This window comes from Hippopotamus amphibius, chromosome 15, assembly GCF_030028045.1.
Source record: "Hippopotamus amphibius kiboko isolate mHipAmp2 chromosome 15, mHipAmp2.hap2, whole genome shotgun sequence".
NCBI classification, from domain to species: domain Eukaryota; kingdom Metazoa; phylum Chordata; class Mammalia; order Artiodactyla; family Hippopotamidae; genus Hippopotamus; species Hippopotamus amphibius.
In genome coordinates, this window is record NC_080200.1 from 1282006 (window position 1) to 1307632 (window position 25627).

The window sequence follows — 25627 nt, forward strand, 5'->3', positions numbered from 1 at the left end:
CGTCCTGGGGGTGGGGCGCAGGTGTCTCTGGGGCTATTCTTGTTCCCATCACCTTGTTTCCAGGCGTTTGCTCCTGCTCAGGCCCGCCCCCCCACGGGGGCCCCAGCAGTGCCCTCATCTGACACCAGCTGCCATCCCGTCCTGAGGAGGCAGCCCTGAGCTGCAGTGGCCCCCAGGATGGCCTGCTCTGGGGGCAACAGTGGGTCTCCCCCCCCCCCCCCCACCAGGGGTCTGCCTGCCATGTGGCTGGTCTCGGGAGGTGACACAGAGCCTGAGGGCCAGAATGCCGGGGCACAGTCTCAGCGGCCAGCCCAGCCCTGGATCCCGATCGTCCCTGCCTTGTGACAGTAAAACGCCATATCCTGCCTTGGACCACCTCTGGTGTAAACTGTTACTTGTATCCAAGGGTCCTCGCTGCACAGAAGTAGGGGCCAGGGGTGGGGTGTGAGACAGGGGACCCTCCCCCTGGGGCAGAGCCGACACGATCCCAGCGTGGTCCATTGCAGCAGGGGCCCTGCGGACACCCTCAGAAAGTGCCAGGAGGGCCCCAGGGCCCCACCAGGGCACAGCCCCACCGCGTGGCCCTCATCTGCTGCTGTGCCCATGCTGCCCCGCCCCCCGGAGCCCTCCCGTGCCGCACAGCAGGGGCACGCTGGGAGCCCCAGAGGTTTCCTGCAGAGGAGGACAGAGGGTCTGGGGAGGGTCTCCCACCTGGAGCCCATGTGATCGGGATGCCCCGAAGGGGAGAAATCTGTGTCGGGAGGCAGCCCCTCCTGTGGGCCCCCCAGCCCAGCAGGCCCCGCTAATGGTGGGGGAGACAGTGCAGCGAGAAGGGCCAGGTCTCCAGCGGCCAGGGTCCCATCCCGCCGGCTCTGACGGGAAGCAGCACGTGGGGTCAGGGCTGGTATGTTTCTTTCCTTTATTTAAAAAAAGACATTTTGGGATGTGGTGTGAGGACACACCTTCCATGGCTTCGGGGAGGACACAGGCTCCAGGTGGAAACATGAGGGTGGGGAGGGAGCCGTACCTGGGGGCTGGGGAGGGGCTGCGCCCTCCAGCCAGCACTTCTGGGCAGAGCGCTGGCTGGGGGCTGGGGATGGGGCTACAGGATGTGCAGGTGGGCTGGTGGGATGTGGCCCCTGGCTGGACCACAGCATCGCCCCTCCCAGGCACACAGGGTCTGCCACCGGTGTCCACAGCTGCAGGGGCTGGGGGGTGGGGGGGCGTCCAGAGGGACTGGACAAGGATGGTCCTTCACTGGGCCCACAAGCTGGGCCTGGGCCTGGCAGGAAGCCGGCCTGCAAGACTTCTGGGGGGGGCTCGAGCCCGTGTCCTAGGGGCAGGTCAGGGTGGCCTGAGCGTCCCCAGTGAACAGAACAGAGGAACCCAAGGCCCCCACCCATACCTACCAGGGGCCCCGCACGTGGTCTCCTACCAGAGAAACGGGCTCCAAGACGCATCGCCACGCGCAGCTGAAACAAACACGGGGCGGCCCCACAGGAGTCCTGGGGGCGGCCGCTGGGCAGGCGACCGGCGCTGCAGGGCGGTCAGGCCGGCCCCGCCCCCACGTCCTGAGGGATGCCCTCCGCGCCCCGCCCGCCCCCCGCCCCCTCAGAACGGGCAGCCAGCTCCGCGCGGAGAGAGGGGTCCTCCTGGCGCCCGGGAAGAGGCGGGGCGGGCGGCGGGCGCGGCGCGGGACGGGGCGGCCCACTTGCGCCGGGGGGCTGCGCAGGCCAGGCGCCCCCACCCCCGCGGACGTGCGGGCCGGGCGGCCTAGGTGTAGAAGATGACCTCGGGGATCTGGCCGTCCTCCACGGACGTGCCATTGTTGTTCCCGGCCGCGTAGCAGAAGGTGAAGCACGTCTTGGCCCCCGTCGTGGGCGACTCGTGCGTCACCTTGCGCAGCCCCTTGGTGCCGTAGTGGGAGTCCGGGCCCTGCGGGGTGGGCCCAGCGGGTCAGGGAGCCTGTGCGGCGGGAGGACCGGGCGCCGGACCCCGACCCGGCGCGGGCGCAGGCCCTCCACGGCCACCACGCGGGCTCGCGGCCTCCCAGCCCCGCGTCACTGGAGACGGGCAGTGGACTGCGAGGCGGGGTCCCGGGCAGGGGTCTGGGATCAGGGCCGGGGGCTGGGCCCTGGGTGGGGTCGGGGTGGGGAGCCGAGGGCCCGGCCGGGGTTGGGGTCGGGCACACCTTGAGCGTGGCGCAGGCCGTGTAGTTGACATTGGGCAACACCTCCACCGGCTCCTTGAACATGACTCGGAAGGTGCTGGCGGAGCCGTCGCAGCTGAAGCCCGTGTCGTTCTGGCCTAGGACCGTGTTGCTGTCCGTGTGGATGATCTGGGGCAGGAGCCGGGCACAGCTCACCCCGCGCCCCGGGCCCCGCCCACCCGCAGGACCCGGGAGCCTGGCCCCGAGGGCGGAGCCCCCCCCGCAGGCCCGACAGCATGGGGTCCAGCCAGGGACCCGCAAGCGGCAGGCCAAAGGTGGGGGTGGGGAGGCATCGTCTTGGGTCCCACGGACTCCAGAACCCTTGTCCCACCTTGGGCGGAACACGAGCAGACCCTCGGCTGGGAGGGCGCGGGAGGGATGAGAAGGGACATGAAGGAGGGAAGCGATGGCGCGGGATGGGGGAGGCGGCATCTGCAGGGGTGGGGCCTGCGGGGCGGGGCCTGCGGGGGCGGGGCCAGGGCCTGGCGGTACCTGGATGTTCACTTGGTAATCCGTGGGCCCGTGGATGGAGCCATAGAGCCCGAAGCCGACCACGAAGATGCGCTTGTTGACCGAGAACCTGGATCGGTCAGAGGAGGCAGATACTCATCTACCTCGACCCACCAGTCCCTGCCGCTCCCCACGGAGAGGCCCCCTCCCGGGACCACGGCCCCCACCCCGCCCCCCCTCCCCCGCAGCTGCGCTCTCTGCCTGCGTCTCTACCACCCGCGCCCACCTGATGCGGTCGCTCGTGCCGCTGTAGCCCCAGCGGCTCTCCACCTGCTGGAAGCGGTTGATGCTGCACTCCTTCCCTCGGAGGCAGCAGCGGGGCCGGTCGATGAAGTCCACGCGCGGCTTGGGGTTGACGGTGAAGTGCAGGAAGAGGCTGACCACCTCGCGGTCCACGAGGATGCCTGACTGCGCGGGCCCTGCGGGCACAGGGGCGGGTAGGGAAGGCTGGCATGAACCCCAAGCGCGCAGAGGACCTCGGAAAGCACGGGACCGTCTCTCGACTCCAGCATCTCTCAGACCTGACATCGGATTTTCTGCAAAACGTCATGGGTCCAAGCACCCCCAACGGGGGAACGCCCCTTCTGCCCGCATTTGAGGAGGGGTCCGATGCAGATATGGGGCCGACGCTTTGATTCTCTGGCTAACTGGGCAAAATCCCCCTCGCCAACCCCAGGTTTCCTGACCTCCACTGGGACCATCCCAGGGGACCACCAATGGCCCACGGAGCACTCACCGCCCTGCCCGTCCACCTACACAGACCAGGGGATGCTGGCCCCCCGAGACAGGCCTGGAGCTGGAAAGGGGTCCAGAGATGGGAGGCTAGATGTAGCCTGAGACGGCGACAGGCGAGGCCGCGCGTGGGGAGGACAGGTGGTGCTGGGGGGCTGCCTGGCCACTGGGGGCGGGAGGACTACATGCGCCCGTTTGCCACCTGCAGCCAGGGCAGGGCGCCCGACACAGACCTCGACAGCACCACCCTCGCTCTACAAGAATTACCCATTCACCAGCTTTGAGCTCATTTCTGGCGCAGGTCAGCCACAGCCCAACTCCCAGCCCCAGCAGCCCCGCCTGCACGCAGCTCTTAGCAACAGGGAAAGAGAGCTCCACGGGTCACGTGAGCAAGCAGGATACACAACTGAAGGCAGACCCGACGTTAACCATTTTTTAAAATCTCTGCATAGAAGATGCAGAAAGAAAAATACTTTAGACCTCAGTCATGATGTACTGAGCCAGGGGAGTCTTCAGGGGAGTTTTTTCAGACATCTCTCTACTTTCTTGTGTTTTCAAGTGGAAAGAAGAGGCATGGGGTTTTCCACAGCACACTGAGTGACCAGGAGCTGAAGCACCATGGGTCCCGACGCAGAGGAGCAAGGCGGGAGGCCCAGCTCACAGCCCAGGCGCTTGCCAGCTGGGGCTGGCGGGCAGTTCCAGCCTGGGGCGCCCTCATGGGAGGAGCGGAGAGGGGGCCAAGGGTGAGGGGATGGCGCTTCCAGGAGACCTGAGACCCCAGGGGCTCTGGCGGCCAGGTGGGCTGGGGGACCGTGAGGAGAACGGTTTCAGGGGTGCAGACAGGGCTGGGAAGAGAGACACTCCGCAACCCAGCAAGGTTCACATAGCGTCTCAGGTCGGGACAGCTCAACACTGCAGCCTGGGGCTCTCACCCGGGGCATCCCCGGCTCCCCAGGGGACACTGAGCCCTGTCTGGGGACACCTGTGGTGATCAAGATGGGGGGTGTGGGACTTCCCTGGTAGTGCAGCGAGTCAGACTCCTTGCTCCCAATGCAGGGGGCCCTGGCTTGAATCCCTGGTCGGGGAACTAGGTCCCGCATACGTGTCACAACGAAGAAGCCCGCATGTCACAACTAAAGATCCGGCGCAGGCAAAATAAAGTTAAAAAGAAAAAAAGACTAGGGGTGCTCCTGGCATCGAGTGGGTGGGGCCAGAGAGGCTGCTCCACCTCCCACAGCGCCTCCCACAGAGGAGGACCAGCCCCGTGGCGGCAGTGCCCCAGGCTGCCTCAGTCACCCCTGGGCTGTGGGGCCTAGTTCCCAGGAGGCGCTAAGCATCTGATGGATGGGGACCCCCAGGGCGCAGAGGCAGCCCCTGAGCGGCACCCCGGCACTGACAGCACACCATGGACCGCCAGATAAAACGTGGGGCACCTGGTCAAGTCTGAATTTCAGCAAAGAGGGCTGATCTGTAGCATAAGCACCTCCCAGCTGCGGCACGGCACACGTGCTAAAAAACAGTTGTTGGCTATTGTTTCTAAATCCGGCCACCCTAACCCAGGGTGCGAGCAGGGGCAGCATGGACCTGGGAGACACGGGACGGGGGGCATCAGCCACGAGAATGATGTGAAGGGGAGGCCCGGCCCCAGGGGAAGGGGTGCCAAGTTCACCGGCACTGCCGCTGCCTCCCTGCCCTGAGCCGGGAGGGTCCCCATGGGGCAGGGGGCAGGGTCAGGGCCACCCCCACCGGGCCGGAGCCCCAGGCCCTGCAGCTGCAGCCCCTGTGGCTCCAGACACTCCCCACCCTTTCATGGAGCTCGTCAAGGACGCGGGCCCCAGAGTCCCGTGCCCAGGACGGGATCTCAGGGCCCAGTACATGCAGACACGCGTGTGTGGACGCAGAGACGTGCGGGAAGGCTGGCGGCTGGGGCTCCTTCCAGCTCCACACATTCCCGAGCGGGTCCAGGCTCCTGCGTGGACAGGGCCAGCACCCGACCCGTTGTGGCCCAGCCGAGGGTCACGGGACTGAGTCACAGGCAGGGTCCCCGCAGGTCACGCTCCTCGCGCGCGTTCCCTCGGCCCCCCGCCCCATGGTACCTGCAGCGAACTCCTCGATGGTCATCAGCGGGAAGCGGATGAGCGCCAGCGCCTTGCCCAGAACCTTCCGCTTGTTCTCGGGCGTCACCTGCAGCTGCTGCCGCTGGCACTCGGCCTCGGACCAGCGGACCACGGCGCTGAACAGGCGCACCTCGCGGATGCCCAGGGTGTCGCGCTCCAGCACTGCCACCAGCGTGTCTGCGGGGCAGGGGCCTTCAGCGGGCGCCGGCCGCGCAGACCAGGGCTGACCGCCTCGGGGCGTCTGCAGGCCCCCGCGCCCCCGAGCCCGCCCCGGCCTCGCGCCCTTACCCAGGTCGATGTCCGTGAAACCCTCTGCCGTGATGGCGTCGGCCGTGTTCTTGTCGATGTTTTCGAGGCACAGGCTGGCGAGCTGCGGTTCGTCGAAGAGTCTCGCCTGGGGTGGGGGAGAGCGAGTCAACGCCCAGCCGGACGGACCCGCCTCCAGACTGGGCACGGGTTTCAAGTCGCAGAGGCCGAGGACCGGCCCGGGGATCAGCCGAGGGGCCAGCGGGATCGTCTTCCTCGCGGTTCACGGACGCACAGGAACCACTGCCTGGGGTGGGGGTCAGGCTGGAGGCGGGCCCAGTCCCCCCGCGGGTCGGGCAGGAGCCCCGGGGAGAGGCCTGCCCCCACCGGCCTTGCGGCCCCCGCAGCGGTCCAGCCCCACCGCAGCCGGTCGGACCCTCTAAGAAACCCAGTAACGGGGCGCCCTTTCTCCCCACACCTGAGCCCCGGAAAGGCAGCTGCGCAGAGGCACACTGGGGGCGGGGCGGGTGAGGGAGACCCGCGGCCCGAGACTTCCTGACACCCAGACATTCCGCGCTGCGCCCAGGGCCCTCGCCCCGCCCTCCAGCCCCGCCCCGCCCCGCCCTCCAGCCCCGCCCCCTCCAGCCCCTCCTTTCAGTCCCGCCCCCTCCAGCCCCGCCCCCAGCCCACGCTCCGCCCCGCGCCCCTCCCTCCAGCCCCGCCCCGTCCCCTGCCCCGCCTCTCCCTTCAGCCCCGCCCCGCCCCAGCCCGCCCATGCTCCGCCCCGCGCCCCTCCCTCCAGCCCCGCCCCCCTTTAGTCCCGCCCACGCTCCGCCCCGCGCGCCCCGCACCTGCGTGAGCAGCATGAAGGCGTTGTCCGCGCGCAGGTTCTTCTTCAGGAACTCCACGCAGTGGGCCTCCAGCGCCGGCACCGCGTACTTCTTGGCGGTGTACAGCGTGGTCATGACCGTCTCCGGCCCGATCTGAACCTCGTCCGAGTAGAGAAACCTGGGGGCGGACGCGGCCGTGAGCACAGGCCGGGCCTGGGCTGCCCTCTGGCCTGCGGACACGACCCCGCAGAGGCGGCTCCGGGGGAGGGGGCGCGCGCTCGCAGGCCCACCCCGCGACCGCGTCTCCCGGCGGGCGGGCCTCCGCCCGGCTCCTCCGCGGGCAGCACGGGATGCGCCCCGGGACGCCGAGGGGCTTCTGCGCGCCCTGCCCCGGCCACGGCCGGCTGCCACGCTCCCACCGGCGGGACCAGAAGCGCCGGCCGGAGTCGCAGACCAGCAGGGCCGTGGTGACCACCCGCCGTCCGCCCGCCTCCGCGCGTGGATCCCAAGTCGGGGTCGGGTACGGAGCCACGGCAGGGGTGAGAAACCGGAAGGCCGGCGGCCCCGGGCGCGCAGCTCACCCCTGCGGCCCGCGCGAGACCAGCCGGGGCCTGTCCACGGGCGGGTGGGGGGGCAGAAGCCCGGAGCGCAAGCTCCTGCGAGGGGCCCCCTCTCCTGGGACTCGGCCCCCTGGGAACGCGCCGCAAGCGCGCACAGCGGCGGCCGGGGGGGCAGGGACAGGAGGACCACCCGTCTCAGCAGTGCCGGGGGGGCCCTCGCGACAGGCCAGGCCGGCACGCGCGCGAGGAGATGGGGGAGCGCCACACACCAGTGGAGACGAGGGTCCACCCGCTCGGGGGGGAGGCGTGGCTACCAAAGCCCAGACACAGAGCAAACGAGGGGCGCCCTGAGAGAGCCGGACAGACCGGGAGAGACCCAGAGACGGGGAGGGAGACGGAGACAACAGCCCTCCACCCCACGTCTCATCCAACTTGGACTAAGGCAGGGTTTGCCTAGCTGCAAGCCGGCACTGGTTTTTGGTCTTGATTTTTTTTATAGATATGACTTTTACATTTTTTAATTTGTTTTAATTATGCTAAAATACACATAACATTTACCATTTTTGTCAGTAGCATTAGGTACCTTCACATCGCTGTGAAACCATCCCCACCCTCCGTCTCCAGAACTTTCTTAGCTTCCCAGACAGAAACTCTGTCCCCATGACACACGGACTCCCCACCCCCTCCCCCAGCCCCTGGCCCCACCATCTACTCCCTGTCTCTGTGGGTCTGACTCCTCTAGGGACCTCCTGGGAGTGGAGTCAGTGTCTGTCCTTCTGTGTCTGGCTTCTCTTACTGAGCATCCCATCCTCAGGGTCCATCCACGATGGAGCAGGGGTCAGAACCCTTTTTATCATAAATGGGTGTTGAATTTCGTCAAAAGCTTTCTCTGCATCTATTGAGATGATCGTACGGTTTTTATTCTTCAATCTGTGGGTGTGGTGTTTCACACTGTTTGATTTGCAGATACTGAAAACTCCTCGCATCCCTGGAATAAATCCCACTTGATCACGGTGTATGGTCCTCTGAATGTGTTCCTGAACTTCAGAACCCTTTTTAAGGCTGCGTAATCTTCCAGCGTGTGGATGGACCACACCGCGTTCCTCCCTCATCCGCTGCTGGACACTTGGGGTGCCCCCACCTTTCGGCTGTTGTGAATCGCGCCGCTGTGGACGTGGGTGTGCAAGCATCTCTTCAGTCCCTGCTCTCCCTTCTCTGGCGGGTGTTCCCAGGAGCGGGACTGCTTGAGCACGTGGTGCTTCTCTGTTTAGAGTATGAGGATGCTCCAGCCTGGGTCCACATGGCTGCCTCATCTCACATTCCCACCAGCAGTGCGCGAGGGTCCCAATTTCTCCACATCCTCGAGACAACTTGTTTCGTTTGCTTGTTTTTTAATGACAGCCATCCTGGTGGGTATGAAGCGATATCTCACTGTGGTTTTCTCACCTGTTTTGTAAATAAAGTTTTCTTGGCACGCAGCCCTGCCCACAGTTTACAAATCCTTCCAGGCTGCTTGTGCAGCGACAGCAGGGAGCAGGGAGCCTCCACCCTCCCCCGCGGGCAGCCTGCGGCCCCTGGTCCGAGGGACCACCTGAAAAGCTGCCTAAAGACAGAGGCGTGAGGTTATTTCACACAGCGCTGTTTGTGATCTGCCCGCAGGACTCAACACAATTAGATGGTGTGGACGGGAACTGATTTACACCCGAGGGTGAACTGCAGACACCCGAGGAGAAGAGGAGATGATGACAGCGCTGGTGGGGGGCGGTGAGCACAGGATATGAATGGAACCAGACGTGAATGGGAGCGACCAGTCAAGGCCTCACCCGTGCTGCTGCGACAGGAGACATGCTCACGCCATCTTCTTCCTCATGCTTTCTTTTCTCTTCTCTTTTCTTCTCTTTCTTTCTTTCTTTTTGTGAGCCAATGCCATTTTTATAATCAGAAGGGGAAAAAAAAATAAGCTCCACATTTGAAAAGCTGTCTTGACTGTCGGGATAAGCTTTCAAGCGACCCAGGCCATTTACACGCCGGGTTTCCGGGCGGGGGAGGACCGTGCTCAGCGGGGCAGGGAGGTGGAAGGAGGCCACAGAGCGTGGGCGCCTCCGTCTCGGTGGAGCCGCGATCTGTGGGCAGCACCCCCACCGCCGACAGTCACTGTACTTGTTTTAAAGTCCTTGAGAAAATTTTTTGAAACTCAGGGAGAAAAAATATAGGTGAAATTTAAAATTCTTACATTAGGCTATTTTGTAGTCAAAACCTCTTGACTACAAAGGATGAAAACTTAGGGACTCCCACACACTGCAACGCGGGTGGACCCAGAACCGTGATGCTCAGGGAGAGACGCAGACACAGGAGGACACACAGGATGTGACTCCACGGATGGGAAATGTCCAGAAGAGGCAGCTCCACAGGCACAGAGAGTGGGTTCCTGGTTGTCAGGGGCTGGAGGAGGGGATGGGGTTCCTTTGGGGGGGGTGAGAGAATGTTCTGGAACTAGATAGAGGTGATGGCTGCACACTCTGTAAACATACTAAATGCCACTGAATTGTACCCTTTAAGTGGGTGAGCTGTACGGTAGGTAAATTACATGTTGATATTAAAAATACAAAAATGAAAACGGGGGGGACATCCAGAGCCCACCCCTCACTGAGGAGGTGAGTTCTGGGAATCTCCAGGGAGCTGGGGCTGCTCTGAGGCAGTATCACCAGGGCTCTCTTGTTCTGAAACATCAGGCGTGTCTGTCCCACCCCGAGGTGTGAAGGACCTGGAAGCCTTACTTGAGCAGCGCCAGGAAGGCGGCGGGCTCCACGTCGGGCAGCTCGATCTCGGTGGACGTGGTGGCCATTCCCCCGTTGAACATGGCGTCAAAGACGGCGCTGCCCACGGCCAGCACGAACCTGGCATGTCAGAGAAGACCCGGTTACCCTCCGCGAGGCCCACCGGTCCCCACCACCCGAGCCCGGCGGCTGTCGGGTTAGCACTCCAGAGCATCCCGCCCTGGACGCTTCCCGGCCGAAGGCCGAGGACCGCGAAGGCCGCGCCTGGGTATCGACAGCGACAGAGGCCAGACACGCAAAATCATCTCCCCAGGGGCTGAAGGGCTCCCCGCTCTCTGCAGGCTCCACCCCACTCACTCACTGACTCCTTCACTCATTCCCTCACTCCCTTGCTCTACGCACACAACCCCGGTGCCCGGGCTGGGGGCGCTGAGACCCTGGCCTTGCTGGAGGAAGGCAGCCTTGGGTCCAGTGCACAGAAAAACAGCCTGACAGCGGGGCAGGAAGGAGAACGCAGGGCCAGGAGGGAGCAGGGTCGGGGAAGGCCTGCCGGGGACATCTCAGTCGGGCCGAGTCAGCAGGGAAGGGCGTTGAGGCCAAGGGAGCATCGGGATGTGAGCGGCCGTGGCAGCCTGGGGGTTCTGCCCAGCGAGATGAGCCCACTCTGTGCTGTGAACCCACGGTCCCCACGGCCGGCCCCACGACAGCCTCCCCAGGGAGGCAGAGATGGTCTGGGAGCCAAGCTCAAGACCTGCCCCCTGCAGAGCCCCCGTCCTCTGGGTCTGCAAGGCGCCCCCCCCCCACCACACCCCTCCCGGGGTCCCCACGGTGACACACGCAGGGCTCTGAGCAGTCATCCCACACAAAACCTGCAGAGCCAGCAGCCACAGCCCACTTCCCGGCCTCTGCCCAGTGCCTGGGGGGCCTTCCCACCGCTCCCAGTGAACCCCACCTGGGCGCCCCCACTCTCCACGAGAAGAACCCCGATCCCCCGCCTCCCGCATCGTGGACGTGTGCTCCCAGCCCTGCCAGGGCCTCGTCCGGTCCCCAATCCTGCCTGGGGCTCGACGGCACCCCCAGGGCCAGACCAGAGACGGGGGCCACGTAGGCAACTGAGTGTGGTGGGTGAATCGTGTCCCCCAAAGTCACGTCCACCTGGAACGTCAGGACGGGACCCCGCTGGGAGATAGGGTCTTTGCAGATGTCATTTGTTAAGACGAGACCACCTAATCCAGTGGCTTGTAGCAGGGAAATGTGGACACAGACACACAGGGAGAGGCCACGTGATGACGGAGGCAGAGCCCAGGAGGTGGCAGCCACAAGCCCAGGACACCTGGAGCCCCAGAAGCTGGAGGAGACAGGAGTGACCTCCCCTGGATCCCCCAGAGGGAGGCATGGGCTTCTGGATTCTGGAACAGAGTGAGGATAAACGTGTGTGGCTCTGCCCAGCCGTCCACGGTGCTCCGTTTCGGCCGCCCCGGGTCGCTCACACCTGCTCGGCTGCCAGCACCCGCGTGTCCTCTGAGCCCCGCTCACTCACAGCGGCAGCCGGCGCCGGCCCCTGGCGCAGTCCCGCACACGCTCCATTAATACAGTGTCTCCCTGCTCCTCCTTTCTTTCCAGGTTTAACAAAGCATCTTGACCTGCGGGGAAAAGCTTCCGCAGCGATTCACTGGCAGGAAGCGAGAGGCAGCCCAGTTGGGCCTGGCGCCTCTGTGCAGAGCCCCGGACACAGAGCCGTAGGTATCCTCGGCGCCCTCGGCGGGCGCGGTGACAAACCTCAGGCCTGGCAAGGCCACCGGGCCCAAGGGGGTCTGATCATCTCCAGGGGTCCTCCACCCACGGCCCCGCCTGCCAGGCCCTCAAGGCCTGCCACCAGGAGTCTTCTGCCCTCCCTTCTCTGTCTGTCCTCAAAACCAGGACAATGAACTTGGCAAATCAAAACCACCATGAGACACCACCTCACCCCCAGCAGGAACCGCCAGCTACAGTAAAAGATCTGGACGGTGACAAGAGTTGCCGAGGATGTGGAGGAATCACAGCCCTCGTGCACGGCGGGTGGGAATGTAAGGCACGCGGCCGCAGTGGACGACAGGCCGGCGGGTCCCCCGGCGGTCAAACGTGGCCGTTACCATCTGACCCAGCACTTCCACTCCTAGGTGTGTGCCCAAGAGAAATGAACACACACGTCCACACAAAACCCGTGCAGGAGTGTTCACAGCGACACGATGCACAGACAGCCAAGGGCAGACACAACCCAATGTCCACGGACAGATGATGGGTGAGTACAGCGTGGTCCCCCCACACAGTGGACTAGGACACTGCCTTAAAAAGGAGGTCCTGACACCTGCTACGCCAGGGATGGGCCTTGAGGACGTGATGCTCCGCGAGAGAAGCAGACACAGGACAGACACTGTCTGGTTCCACTCCCAGGAGGTCCCTAGAGGAGTCAGATCCACAGAGGCAGGGAGTAGACGGTGGGGCCGGGGGCAGGGGGAGGGGGTGGGGCGTCCGTGTTTCATGGGGACAGAGGTTCCGTTTGGGGAGATGAGAAGGTTCTGGAGACGCAGGGTGGGGATGGCTGCAAACAACGTGAATGTGCTTCACGCCACCAGGCTGTGCCCTTAGAAATGATGAAGAAGCTGAATTTTATGGTATCTGTATTTTACCACAATTTAAAAATTAAATTAAGAAAAGGCAGAATCACATACTACACTGAAGGGGCAGGGAAGAGAAGACCAGCTAAGCAGCTTTGGGAAACAGGCTAAAGGCCCAAAGAACTGCATACAGATACTGTGCTTTACTCAGTCAGAGAACTGTTCACAGGAGAGGGCTGGCAGCTCTGCAAGTGTACAGCTAGGTTTACAGCACCAAGTGGACGTGTGCAGAATGGGAGCCAGGGTTCTCCTCGTGCGAGAAAACAGCTACAGATAAGAGGAGGGGAGGCTGGAGTGAATTCTGCAGGGCTGACCCAGAATCACAGGGTCAAGATGAACTCGTGGCTTTTACATGGGTAGATGGATGCCAGATGGATGGACAGATGGACGGACGGATGGAGAGAGACACACAGAAACAGAGGTGCGTGTGCTGGCTCATTTCCTCGCCCTGCCTGCTAGGAAGGCCGCTAAACAACAATACCCCTGCAGCCGTTAGCACACCCAGCACCCAAATCTTGGTCTCTAAATACCATTTTCCACTACGAGGAACCAGGGCTCCTTGGAGAAATGGCTGATTCCTGGGCTGGGGGAGGAGGAGGACAAGATGAGCTTGGAGTACCTTGTGGGGCCAGAAAGTGAAGACACGCTCCCCACGCGACGGGGAAACACTGAAGGGACACAGGAGCCGACGGTAGGAGGCTCCCGATGGCCAAATGTGGGATGAGGTGAACAACAAAACAGTGCCCACACTGGGTGATGACCCACAGGACAAAATGAACACCCGCGAGTCTACAACAAAGTAAATACGTAGCCAAAGGGGTGGGTGAGGAAGGGGGAAGGGACAGAGCTTCCTTTTAGAACCCCAGCCAACAGACGCAGAGAGCTACAGAAACAGGACATCACATGGCGGGCGCCGGAGTAACCAGCTCTTCCCAGCAAGAACCACCATCCTGGGGCGTGCCTGCGGGTCCAGTGGCTGTGACTCCGCACTCCCGATGCAGGCGCCCGGGTCCCATCCCTGGTCAGGGACCCTGATCCCACATGCACGCCGCAACTGAGGGTTCGCATGCCGCAACTAAGGAGCCTGCCTATCCCAACTAAGACCCAGTGCAACCAAATAAATCAAAAAAAAAAAAAGAAAAACAAAAAAAAAGAACCACCATCCTCAGATGCTACACCAGCAGGCAAAGCAGGAGGGGAAAAGGGATATCTGTCCAGTCCCAAAGTATCCCTCAGGAAGGGTGATTTACAAGGGACGGTGGTGACACTCCAGGGGAGAAACCTACCCCATGGCCAAGGCTCACGTCACCAGAGATGGGACAGATGGACGTCACGGGCTCAGAAGTTTTACATTCAAACACATAAAGGGGACAGAAGAAAAAAGATGGGGAACGACACCCTGCAGACAGAAACCGTCAGAGAGCTGAAGTGACTGCAGTGACATCAGACGAGATAGACGTGAGGACAAGCAATACTACTGGAAAATGGATGTTTCCTGTGAACAGAGGGTCAGTACCCGGGAATAGGTAACAGTACAAATGGATACACAACCGAGTCACAAACCACACAAGGCAGAAACTGAGTGTTAAAAGGAGAAAGAGGGACTTCCCTGGTGGCGCAGTGGTTAAGAATCCGCCTGCCAGTGCAGGGGACATGGGTTCAATCCCTGGTCCAGGGGAGATCCCACATGCTGCAGAGCACCTAAGCCTGTGCACCACAACTATTGAGCCTGCGCTCTAGAGCCTGTGTGCCACAACTGCTGAGTCTGCATGCCACAACTACTGAAGCCCACATGCCTAGAGCCCGTGCTCCACAACAAGAGAAGCCACTGCACTGAGAAGCCCACGTACTGCAAGGAAGAGTAGCCTCTGCTCGCCGCAACTAGAGAAAGCCTGCGCAGCAACAAAGACCCAACGCAGCCAAAAATAAATAAATAAATTTATTCTAAAAAAAAAGGAGATAGAGATGATGCAACAGTTATTGTTGAAAGTTCCAACACCTCACTCTCCACAACTGACAGAACAGCCAGACAAAATCAGCAAGGTCACAGGAGACAGAACAACGGCCGCTGCAGAGCCCACTGCCCAGCGATGGCAGGATGCACACTCTTGGGCGCAATGGAACGTTCTCCAGGGCAGACATACGCCAGGCCAGACAGACACACTCAAAGGCGCTGAGAGCAGTCAAAGCATGATCTCCAAAGAGAGGAATTAAACTATATACTAACAACAGAAAGACCTCTGAGAAACCCCCAAATATTTGGAAATGACACAACACTTCTAAGTAACCCATGGGTCAGAGAAGGAACATAAGGGAAATTAGAAAAGATCTTAACTGGAACAAAAATGCAAACACGGCACATCAAAGTGTAAGGGATGCAGTGAAAACAGTGCTTAGAGGTAAACGTTATGTATGTATTAAATAAAGATCTAAAATCAGCATGGTAGGCTTCCAGTAATTCCCTGCCGGTCCAGGGGTTAGGACTTGGCGCTTTCGCTGCCAGGGCCCAGGTTCGATCCCTGGTCAAGGAACTAAGGTCCCGCAAGCTGTGCTCCGCGTGACCAAAAAATAATTACTTAAAAATAAAACAAACAAAAATATAAAACCAGCAAGGAAAGCCTGCATCTCAAGAATCTGGGGAATGAAGAGCAAATCAAGCCCAAGCCCAAAGAATGAAGAAAATAATGAAAGTGAGAGCAGGAACTAATGAAACTGGGAAGGGGAAAACAGAAACAAATCAATGAAACCAAAAGGTCACTTTTGGGGGCTAAAACAATCAACAATCGCTAGAACTTTAGCTAGGCCGACCAAGAAAAAAAGGGAAAAAAACACAAGTTACCAAAATCAGGAATGAAAGCGGGAGCATCACTACAGACCCCACAAGTTGTAAATGAACTCTGAAACAACTTCACCTTAACAAATTAAGACAACTTAGAGGAAATGAACAACTTCCTGGAAAGACACAAATGGACAACACTCACTCTTGAAGAAAAAAGAAAATCTACACAAACACACATGTGAGAGAACTAGTCATTAAAAATCTTCCCACAGAGAAAAGCCCATTCCCAGAAGTAATAATACCAACCCTATGCAAACTCTTCCAGGAAAGAGAGGAGGAAGGAATGCACTCCGGGACCCTTGGACACCACTGCGGGGTGGGGAATGGGGCGGCCACTTTGGAAAGCAGCTTGGCAGTTTCTTAAAACGTCACATATGAGTGTTACCCTGTAATTCCAACGTGCGACCCTAGGTATTTACCCAAGAGAAAAGGAGCAGTACGACCACACGCGTATTTCTACACAAATGCTGAATGTTCACGGCAGTATCATTCCTCGCAGTGAAAAGCTAGAAATGACCCGTATAACCCGTATGCCCATCGACGACTGGTCAGTGGACAAAGCGTGGCCCACGCATGCAGTGGAATTCAGCAGTACCATGAGCTACTTCAGCAATAAAAAGAAATGAACTGCCCGCAGATGTAGAGAACAAACATGTGGACACCAAGTGGGGAAAGCGGGGAGGGTTGGGGGGGAATGAGTTGGGAGATTGGGATACCAAATTGTACACTCTAAATATATGCAGTTTATTGTATGTTAACTGCATCTCAATGAAGGTCCTAAAAAAAAAAAAAAAGAAAGAAAGAAAGAAATGAACTGCCGAGACAACGGTGTGGATGGACCTCAAAAACAGGACACTCAGTGAAAGGAGCCAGACCAGAGCCTACACATTCTACCATTCTGTGAAATTTCTACAGAGAGTGAAACCAGAGAGACAAGGCAGGTCAGTGATCGCCTGGGACTCTGGGTGGGAGCGGGGACTGAGGGTAAGGGGGGAGAGGGGCTTTTTGGGGGTGACAGAAGTGCTCCCAAACTGCGCTCTGCTGGTTGTCCCCAAAACGCAGAGCTTCCTACGTGGCCGATTGTCAGATCAAACAAACCAAAATCCATCACAAGCGCTCGACAACATCCCATGCCCGCACTTCGTGGGAACTCTTAGTGAACAAGCAACAAAAAGAAACTTCTTACCTTATTAAACAGGGTTTGTTAGAAACCAGTATCAACGATCACATTTCACTGTGAAAAACACCTCTGTTATGGAACGATGCCCTGGTGGTCAGAAATGCAATCAGAACAGGAAAAAAGTGAGGCAGAAATATGAAAGAGAATGAGAGAGCAACCGCCCGTAACGTGATTCTCTCACTTAAAACTCTAAATTCAGGGCTTATTTAAATCTAAATTAAGATGAAGGTAAATAAAAGATTCAGTTCGGGAATTCTCTGCTGGTCCAGTGGTTAGGACTCTGTGTTTTCACTGCTGAGGGCTCGGGCTCAATCCCTGGTTGGGGAACTAAGATCCCACAAGCCACGCGGAGTGGATTCAGTTCCTCGGTTGTGAAAGCCGCATTTCAAGTGCTCAGCCGCCACGTGACTAGTGGCTAGGACTGGAGAGCATAGATCTAGAACATTCTCATCATCACAGAAAAGCCTACTGGTCAGCGCCAGACCACAGAATCAGCGGAACAATTATTAACACTAAGGAGGGTTCAGAAAGAAACCGTTCAAACAGATAAAAATAAATAAGCAAAACGTCTACAGCTTCCCAGCAAGGACCAGCTAGAAAGACTACAATGGAGAAATGATTCACAACAGAGGAAACACAAACTCATCAGAACTTAGCAATGAACGTGCAAGAGCTATTTGAAGATCCCTAAGGACACACAGAAATGCCCTGGATAAGTGGAGAGATGTTCCCAGGTATACTCTGTATTCTAAGCTGTCAGCTCTCCCCACCAGGTATCTTTGCAAAGACCAATCCCTCCAGGCAATTCCTTCAGCATCTGACAAACTGATTCTAAAGATCAACCACGGAGCCAGGGGCTGGTCAGCTACCGCCCTGGGACCCAATCCGGCCCACCACTTGTTTTTGTAAATAAAGTTTTATTGGCACACAGCCACGCCCGTTCATTTCTGTCTTACGGTGTTTCTGCTAACACAGCAGGATTAAACCGTTGAGACAAGACCCTGCAGCCTGCTGAGACTATGTACCATCTGGCTCTTTACAAAACTTTGCTGGTGCTGCGCTAGAACACAAGTTCCGCAGGGAAAGAGGTGTCTTCTGTCGGCATGGTTTCCACGACTGCTGGATGGAGGGAGGGACGGATGGATGGGTGATTGATTCTGGAAGAGTGAAGTGTGTGAGACCAGCTGAAAAAAAGTCTTGACAAGCAGTAAAACTGGGAAGAACAGCCACAGCAGTTCTCCAAACCCACCATAAAGCCACAGAAACATGTTATTGGGCTAAGTGCACACAGATCCATGAAAGAGAAGGGACCCTGGACAAAGACCGCTCCACTTCTAGGACTTCTCTGCGCTGCTAAGTTTTCTGGGATAGGTGAATAAAGGTATTTTAGATGTTCACGTGGGGCCGTCTGACTTGTGCATGGTGCTACCCTGCAGATACTTGGTATCTCCTCAGAGGGAGCCCTGTGAGTGCAGACATCAGACTCACGGATTTCCTGATCACTGACCGTGCCAGGCATTTTCCTGGGCCTGGTGGGAGGGAAAGAAGCAAAACCCAGCTCACAGCAGGAGTCCCCTGGCGGTCCAGTGGTTAGGACTCCGCTTCCACTGCTGGTTACCCAGGTTTGATCCCTGGTGAGGGAACTAAAACCCCACAAGCTGTGACTCGGCCAAAAAAAAAAAAAACCTCAAAAACCAAAAACCAACCCTGCTCACAGCAAGCCAGTGACAGCAGCCACAGAGAAGGTGAGGACAAGGAGCTGTGAACAAGCGCGGGGGGGGGGCCGCAAAGCTAAGCAGGGGGTCGGGGGGGGCGACGCTGAATGAGGCCTGAGCTGGCCCCTTCTGCCATCGCATATGCCAGGCCCTCCTGTGTCCCACACCCCTGGTCACCCTGCACCCAGAGTTCACGGCCACTCTGGGCCCCAGCCCGAGACCACCCCAAGCCTGGGTCCTGGGAGATGCAGAGGCCGGGTCCCACGAGCCCCTCCCCAACTCTGCTTTGCAAAGTCCCCTGAGGCTCTGCTCCCCAGCCCCCAGCTCCACGCTAACACCCTCTCCGTCCCAGGCCCTCACCCAGGTCCCCAGGTGGCAATACTGGTGTCCTCCGGCTCCTCCCAGGCCGGGCTGGCGTCCTGCAGCATGTCCCCAAGCTGGGTTTATCTGGTGTTTGCTCCGATAGGACCGGCTGTGCTGGTTCACGGAGGCTGCTCTAACAAATTGCTGCAAATTGGGTGACTTGGAAGAACAGGAATTTATTCTCTCATGTTCTGGAGGCCGCATATCCAAGATCAGTGTGTCCTGGGGCCATGCTGCCCCCGGAGGCTCCAGGGGAGGGTCCTTCCTGCCTCTTCCAGCTTCTGGGGGCCCAGGCCTCCCTGGGCTCTTGGCGGCACCCCTCCAGTCTCTGCCTCAGTCTCTCCTCTGCGCGTCTCTCACGAGGACCTCGTTGTTGGATTTCAGGCTCTTTCAGGGTTCAGATAATCCAGGGTGATCTCTTCTCGAACTTCTTAATCACATCTGCAAAGACCCTTTTTCCAAACAAGGTCCTGGGAGTTGGGACTCGGACACACCTTGTTGGGGGCCACCACCGTTCAACCCATTACACTGGGGTTAAGAGTCTGGGGTGGAGTACAGCAAGGGGAGGTGCCCTCCTGGTTGATTCCTGCTGCGGGGGGGCTGACACCCCCAGGACATCGCCCTGAGGTCGACCTTGACCACCTGGCTGTGGTGGCATCTGCCAGGTTCCAATCTACTCTTTACAAGCAAGTCCCCAAACCCAGCCCACCCGGGACAGAGGCAGGAGTCAGGTCCAGCCCGGGAGCGCGGCGCGTGGAATTAGGAATTCTCCCCACTCCTGTCTGTTCCATCTGCGAGGCTGCGGGGTGTTTCTTTTACGTGCCTGTATTTTAGGCCAGCCAGTATGGAGGACAAGCCCAAGCCACGGCAATAAGGAGATGGTTGGGTCACAGGATCCCCATCCCCTCCCCCGCCCCCGCGGCCCTGGGAAGGAGGTGTCTGAGTGGTCAGTGATGGGGAAACGGAGGCTCAGCAGAGCCCAGGGCCACTCATGGAGCTGTCATCTACCTGATCGCGCAGGTAAAACGTCACCAATGCGTATGAAATAACAACCCAAAGGCTGAGAAGGAAAAGAACTAGAACCTTCGACCGGGGAGGTCCCTACAGCAGGAACGTGGGACAAGAAAGGCATGGTGCAGCCTGGGGGCTCACAGGAGACACACCAACGGGCCCCCTACTCCGAGCTTGTGGGGGGGAGGGCTGCGACACACAGAGGGCAGGAAGGCCCTGGGGACCCCATCACGGGCCTGGAACCTTCCTCGGACGGGAACCCAGACCCAGTGGTACATAAATAACCAAGCAAACCCAGAAAGAAGAATCCTGAAGGGTTAAATAAAGGCCACAGAAAAGCGGGGAGGACCCTCACAGCGGGTTGGAGGACACTCCAAGAACCCCCCAGCCCTCCTCCCCTGACGCAACCCTCCCCAGCACCCCCCAGCAAGCAGGGGCAGAGGAACCAGCAGTGGGCAGCGGGGTGTCGGACATCAGCCCCGTCCCACAGAGGAGTCTGCGGGCTGCGCCCTGGAGACTGGCAGAGGGAATGGGGCCTGGACCAAGAACACCCCAGCCACTGGAGAGGAGGCCCGGGGGATAGGACGTCAGGGAGCTGGCAGATCACAGAGCTGGGGGGTCACTGGGGGTCCAGGGTTCATGAGGTGGGAGTCTGGTGGGGCTCTGGGGGTCTCAGCCCCAGAGGATGGGGCACTCGGGGGAGGAGAGAGGACGTGGAGGGAGAGGGCAGTGTTTGGGGGTCCTCGGGCTGGCCAGGCTGGGAGTTGCAGGGTGTGGGGAGCCCAGCAGGGGCTGAGGGATCGCAGGGATGCTGGGGGTAGCAGAGGTCCCTGGGCCTGGGAGATCCTGGCCAAGGGGGCAGGGTCAGGGGTCACAGAGCCAGGAGACGCTGATGAGGGTGGAGGGGCAGGGGTGGCAGGACCGGGACGTGGCCAGCATCTGGAAGCCCAGGGTGGATGGGGCCTGGCAGGGTCACAGGGCCCAGGCGTGGTGCGGCCGGGGGATGGTGGGTCCTGGGGACAGCGGATGTCCCAGCGGGAGGGCAGGTCCCCAGAACAGCAGGGGTTCCAAGAACAAGAGGTCCCGTCTTGGGACGGCGGGGTCCCGGGGGCGGGGGGGGGGGGGCAGGGGTTCCCAGAACGGCGGGTCCGGGGACGCCGGGGATCCCGGTGTGGAGCGGGGCCCCGGGGGCGGCGGGGGTCCGGAGGGGGGAGGGGCGGCGGGGCCCCGGGGCGGCGGCCCACCTGTGCGCCGGGATGCGCTGCGCGCCGAGCCCCTTGCCCACCAGGAAGTGCACGTCGCAGAGCACCTCGTTGTTGAAGAGGAAGGCGAAGCGCTCCTTCACCGTGGGCTTGGTGGCCTGCCAGTTGTAGACGGGCTCGCGCAGCAGCGCCGCCGCCCCCGGCTCCTCGGCCGCCCGCTCCCCGCCCGCCGCGGCCTGCGCGCCCGGCCCCGACCCCGCCACCGGCCCCGGTCCCGGCGCGGGCGGCCCGGGGGCGGCGGGGGCCGGGGCGGCGGCGGCGGCGGCGGCGGCGGCGGCGGCGGCGGCGGCGGCGGCCGCGTTGCCGGGGGCCGGGGCGGCGTTGGCGCTGGGCCCCGGGCCGCCCCCCGCTCCCGGGCCGACCCCCGGCGGGCACGACGCGCGCCCGCCGCTCCCACCCGCCGCCATCTTGTCGGTGCGGCGCCCGGCGGGGCGGGGCGGGGCGGGGCGGGGCGCGGAGGGGGAGGGGAGGGGAGGGGAGGGGAGGGGGGAGGGGAGGAGCGGGGAGAGGGGAGGGGGAGGAGAGAGGGGAGAGGGGAGGGGGAGGAGAGGGGGGAGGGGGAGGAGAGGGGGAGGGGGAGGGGAGGGGAAAGGGGGAGGGGGAGGGGAAAGGGAGGGGGAGGCGCGGGGGAGGGGAGAGGGGACGGATGATGGCGGGGAGGGGGAGGCAGAAAGGGGGGAGGGGAGGGAGAGGGGGAGGGAAAAGAGGGAGGGGCGAGGAGGGGTGATGGAGGGGCGGGCCGAGGGGAGCAGAGGGAGGAGGAGGGAGGGGGCGGGGCTGACGGCGATCTCGTTCCTCAGACCCTGGGCCCGAACCCCAGACCTCGGACAGGGGACCCCACGTGCTAGGTCCCGTACTTCAGGCCCCGGACCTGACCCCGGACTCTAGATCCTTCACTTCAGACCCTGACCCCCAGGTCCCGGTCCCCAGAACCTGGACCTCAGACCCCAGACCCCCCCATTCTAAATCCTTTACCTCAGACCCCCAGATTCTAGATCCTGGACCTCAGATGCTGACCCTCGGATTCTAGATCCTTTACCTCGGACTCTGCACCCCAGATTATACACCCATTACCTCAGACACCAACCTCGGATCCAGGACCCCTGACCCTTACCTCAGACTCTGGACTCCTTACCCCGGAACCCATGTACTAGAGCCCAGACCCGCCTACTTCAGACGCTAAGCCCCAGACCCAGGAACTGTGACCCCAGACCTCAGACCTCAAAACCCTGACCTGGGAGTTAGGTCTGCCAGCCCCAGATCCTAGATCCTCAGTCCCAGCAGCCCCAGACCTCAGACCCCAGTCCCCACAACCCAGACCTCAGACCCCGGACTCTGGTTCCCAAACTCCAGACCTCAGATTCCAGCCCTGGGACACCAGAATTCAGATCCCAGGCCCCAGACCCCAAATATCACACCCCAGCTCCAGTCCCTGAAATCCAGGTCCCAGTCTCTGACCCAAGACCCCCAATCCCAAAGCCAGACCTGACTCCAGGGTCCAAACTCCAGACCTGGGATCCCAGCCCCCAGCCCCAGCTGTCTGCCTGCCCAGTGGCAAGGACCCCACTGTGAGGGGGTGGGCACGCTGAGGCCCTGGGAGGCTGCTGCTGAATGCAGGGGTGATACTCTGTACCTCCCAGACTCAACAGATGTGCGGGGCCCTCCTCTGGGCCAGGTCCCGGCTGCCCAGTGCCAGCAGAGCTGGAACCCCCTGCATGGCTAACTGCACCCCCAGAGTGAGAGTGTCTGAATGCCTCCAAGATGAGCCCCAGGGAGCTAGGAGGGCATAAAACAAGGTCCCCTGAGCAACCTGGAGATGGAGCCTTGGGGGTGTAATGGGGCTACAACTTCTGGGGGGCAGGGGGCAGCCTGGAGGGCTTCCTGGAGGAAGGGATGCTGACCAGTGACTTGGAGGCAGGAGGATGAATGGGGGAGGTGGTGACAGGGGTAGCCTCTTTAAAGTCCAAAAAGTCAGGGGCTGGGTGGAGAAGGAGCAGTGAGGGGACCCTCCACCGGCCCCCACCTGAGCACTGGATTTCAGTAATACCTGTGATAATTTAGCATCTAAACTGGCTGGGAGGGACTTCTCTGGTAGCACAGTGGTTTAGAATCTGCCTGCCAATTCAGGGGACATGGGTTCGATCCCCGGTCCGGGAAGATCCCACATGCCGCAGAGCAACTAAGCCTGTGTGCCACAACTACTGAAGCCCGCGTGCCTAGAGCCTGTGCTCCGCAACAAGAGAAGCCATCGCAATGAGAAGCCCTCGCACCGCGATGAAGAGTAGCCCCCGCTCACCGCAACAAAGACCCAATGCAGCCAATAAGCAACTAATTAATTAAAAAAATAAAAAATAAATAGCATTTAGGAGACCCCCCCAGGGGTCTCGGGCCTGGTCCATCCCATGGAGAAGGGATTTCTGCGTGTGGACTGTGGCCCATGGACACCCAGGAGAGCCACAGGCAAGACATTCTGCCTCAGCTCCCAGTCTCTGCCGAATCCTGGCCAGTTTGACTCCCTTGAGTCGACTCCCTTTCCTGGGTCCCCGCAGGGCTGGCTTCAGGGGCACACAGCCCCAGAGCTTGATGCAGTGCTCTGCTGGCACCATCTTGAAATTCATAATAATTTTTCGACGAGGGGCTGCATGTTTTCATTTTGCACGGCGGTCCAGGCCCCAGTCTCCTCCACTGCTGTCAGAGGCTGCCCAGCCCTCCCCCCTGACAACCCCCAGCCCCAACCACCTAACCTCCCTTACTCTTTCTAGAATCTAGGCTCCTCCCAACTTAAGCCAGGTCTCTGGGAGCCAGTGCTTAAAGCCCCCCAGGTACTTCCCTCAACTGAAAGCCGAACCCCCTCACATGGGGACAGCCATGCCCCCAGGAGCAGAGGACCCAGCTGTGCAGATTTTACCAGCCCTGCCCTCCTAGCTCAACGCCTTCCAGCCCCACCTCATAAGATGTACACCGATCCTCAGCCTTGGGCTTCGGATTTTATAAAATCCCACTTGCCACCCTCTGCTCTTTGGGGTGAGAAATTTCCCAAAGGCCAAACCATACAACGTTATAACCATGGAAAAAGACATCCTGAACCAGAAGTGGGTTTTTGGGGTTTTTGGTTTTGTTTGTTTTGCTTTTAATATTTGCTTCTCTTTTCAAGAAAATACTTAAAAAATTTTTTTTTACAATTTCTCCCTTTCCTTTTTATTTTGGCTGTGCCACGTGGCACGAGGGATCTTAGTTCCCAGACCAGGAATGGAACCTGTGTCCCCTGCAGTGGAAGCAGAGTCTTAACCACTGGACTGCCCAGGAAGTCCCCGGAGGTCATTTTTTTCGAAGATCTTTTTTTCACTCTAATAGTAATATATAAAAAATAAAGGTGGGAACTTGGAAATGCCAGAAAAAAATTCAGGAAAAGAACATGAATGTGATCTATCGTATTACCATCCAAAAGTAACCAATGTTAATACTGTATTTATGATCTTGTTTCCTTGTTTGTTTTTTACAAAGAGTCGAATCTTTTCACATAGTTGGGATCACCCTGAATAGCTGTAAGGAGATGTCAGCTTTCTCATGCAGGGATGCTAAAAAATGGTTCACCCACATAAAATCAGGCTGTGGATACAGAACTAGGGGTTGATACAGAACAAAAATCCTGGTTCTTGTTTTTTGAGGGTCATTATAAATTCATGGCATTCAGACTCGAGTAGTTTGAACTTGGAGAAGCACCCCTTCTTCCCGGCAACAGGATATACTAGGCCCGTATCGCACCGTCCCTGCCCTGAAACATAAACCCAGCTATTCTCCAAAGAGCCCTTAATCCTTGGGGTGGGGAAACGTTGGGACCCCTCTCTAATTACTGCACACAAATTTGTGGTGGAAAAGTGATTAAAGGCTACTTCAGTGGTCAGATAGAAATAATAAATTGCAGAGATTGGGGGTTTGTGTTGCTCTTTCTAGTTTAGTTCTAACAAAACCGCTTAACACCTGTCCTCAGCGACTTCGGCCTGCGTGCAGCCCAGACCCCGCCCACCACCTGTGGTTGTAAATAAAGCTTTATGGGTACACAGCCACGCCCACTTATTTACATGTTGTGTACAGGTGCTTCCCGGCTTCCGGGGCAGATTTGAGTAGTTGCCACAGAGATGTGGCCAGCAAGGCCAAAAATATTTACTCTCTGGCCCTTTACAGGAAACATTTGCAGATTCCTGCTCTATAAATGCCTCACCCAAAACCTGATTTCACTCTTTTATCGTTTGGTGAACCATGCAAGTCTCCGCGGATCCTATTATAACTTGTGTAATTTCTTGTTTGCTTTATCTGTCAATATAAAATATAAACCCAGGGCATGATAGTAAAGTCAACAGTATCTAAAATAACTGCTGGTTGGAAATTAAGATCTAAGATCACAGAAGCTATCAGGATGACTGATTGACTCGCTCACTGATTGGTTCAGGGACCGGGCATGTGACCAGTCCTGGCCAATGAGATGAGAGGAACAGCCGGCAGGGGCGGGGATGTCCCGAGCATCCCCAGCCTGGAAGCTGCCGTAGTTGGAGGCTCTTTGTGCTGCAAACTAATACATGTCTTCGTGGAGTTAAGCAAGCAGAGTCGTGTTCTCTGAG

General features: G+C 59.6%; 1 protein-coding gene across 3 annotated transcripts; it reads right to left on the minus strand.

Moving 5' to 3' along the window:
• Nucleotides 1-849: 849 nt before the first annotated feature.
• BTBD2 (BTB domain containing 2) lies at nucleotides 850-21424 on the minus strand. 3 transcript variants are annotated; one of them, XM_057709298.1, is made up of 9 exons: nucleotides 20991-21415; nucleotides 9982-10101; nucleotides 6666-6822; nucleotides 5857-5962; nucleotides 5548-5745; nucleotides 2946-3138; nucleotides 2702-2789; nucleotides 2192-2307; nucleotides 850-1935 (listed from the first exon to the last, which is right to left on the minus strand). In XM_057709298.1, the coding sequence occupies exons 1-9, from the start codon at nucleotides 21413-21415 to the stop codon at nucleotides 1893-1895; spliced, it is 1446 nt and encodes a 481-aa protein (XP_057565281.1). In that variant the 3' UTR covers nucleotides 850-1892. The 3 variants fall into 3 exon arrangements, with proteins under 3 accessions (XP_057565281.1, XP_057565283.1, XP_057565282.1); XM_057709300.1 differs by having other exon boundaries at nucleotides 856-1935; nucleotides 2192-2338; nucleotides 20991-21424; XM_057709299.1 differs by lacking the exon at nucleotides 20991-21415 and adding an exon at nucleotides 18733-19117 and having other exon boundaries at nucleotides 859-1935; nucleotides 2192-2338.
• Nucleotides 21425-25627: the final 4203 nt, after the last annotated feature.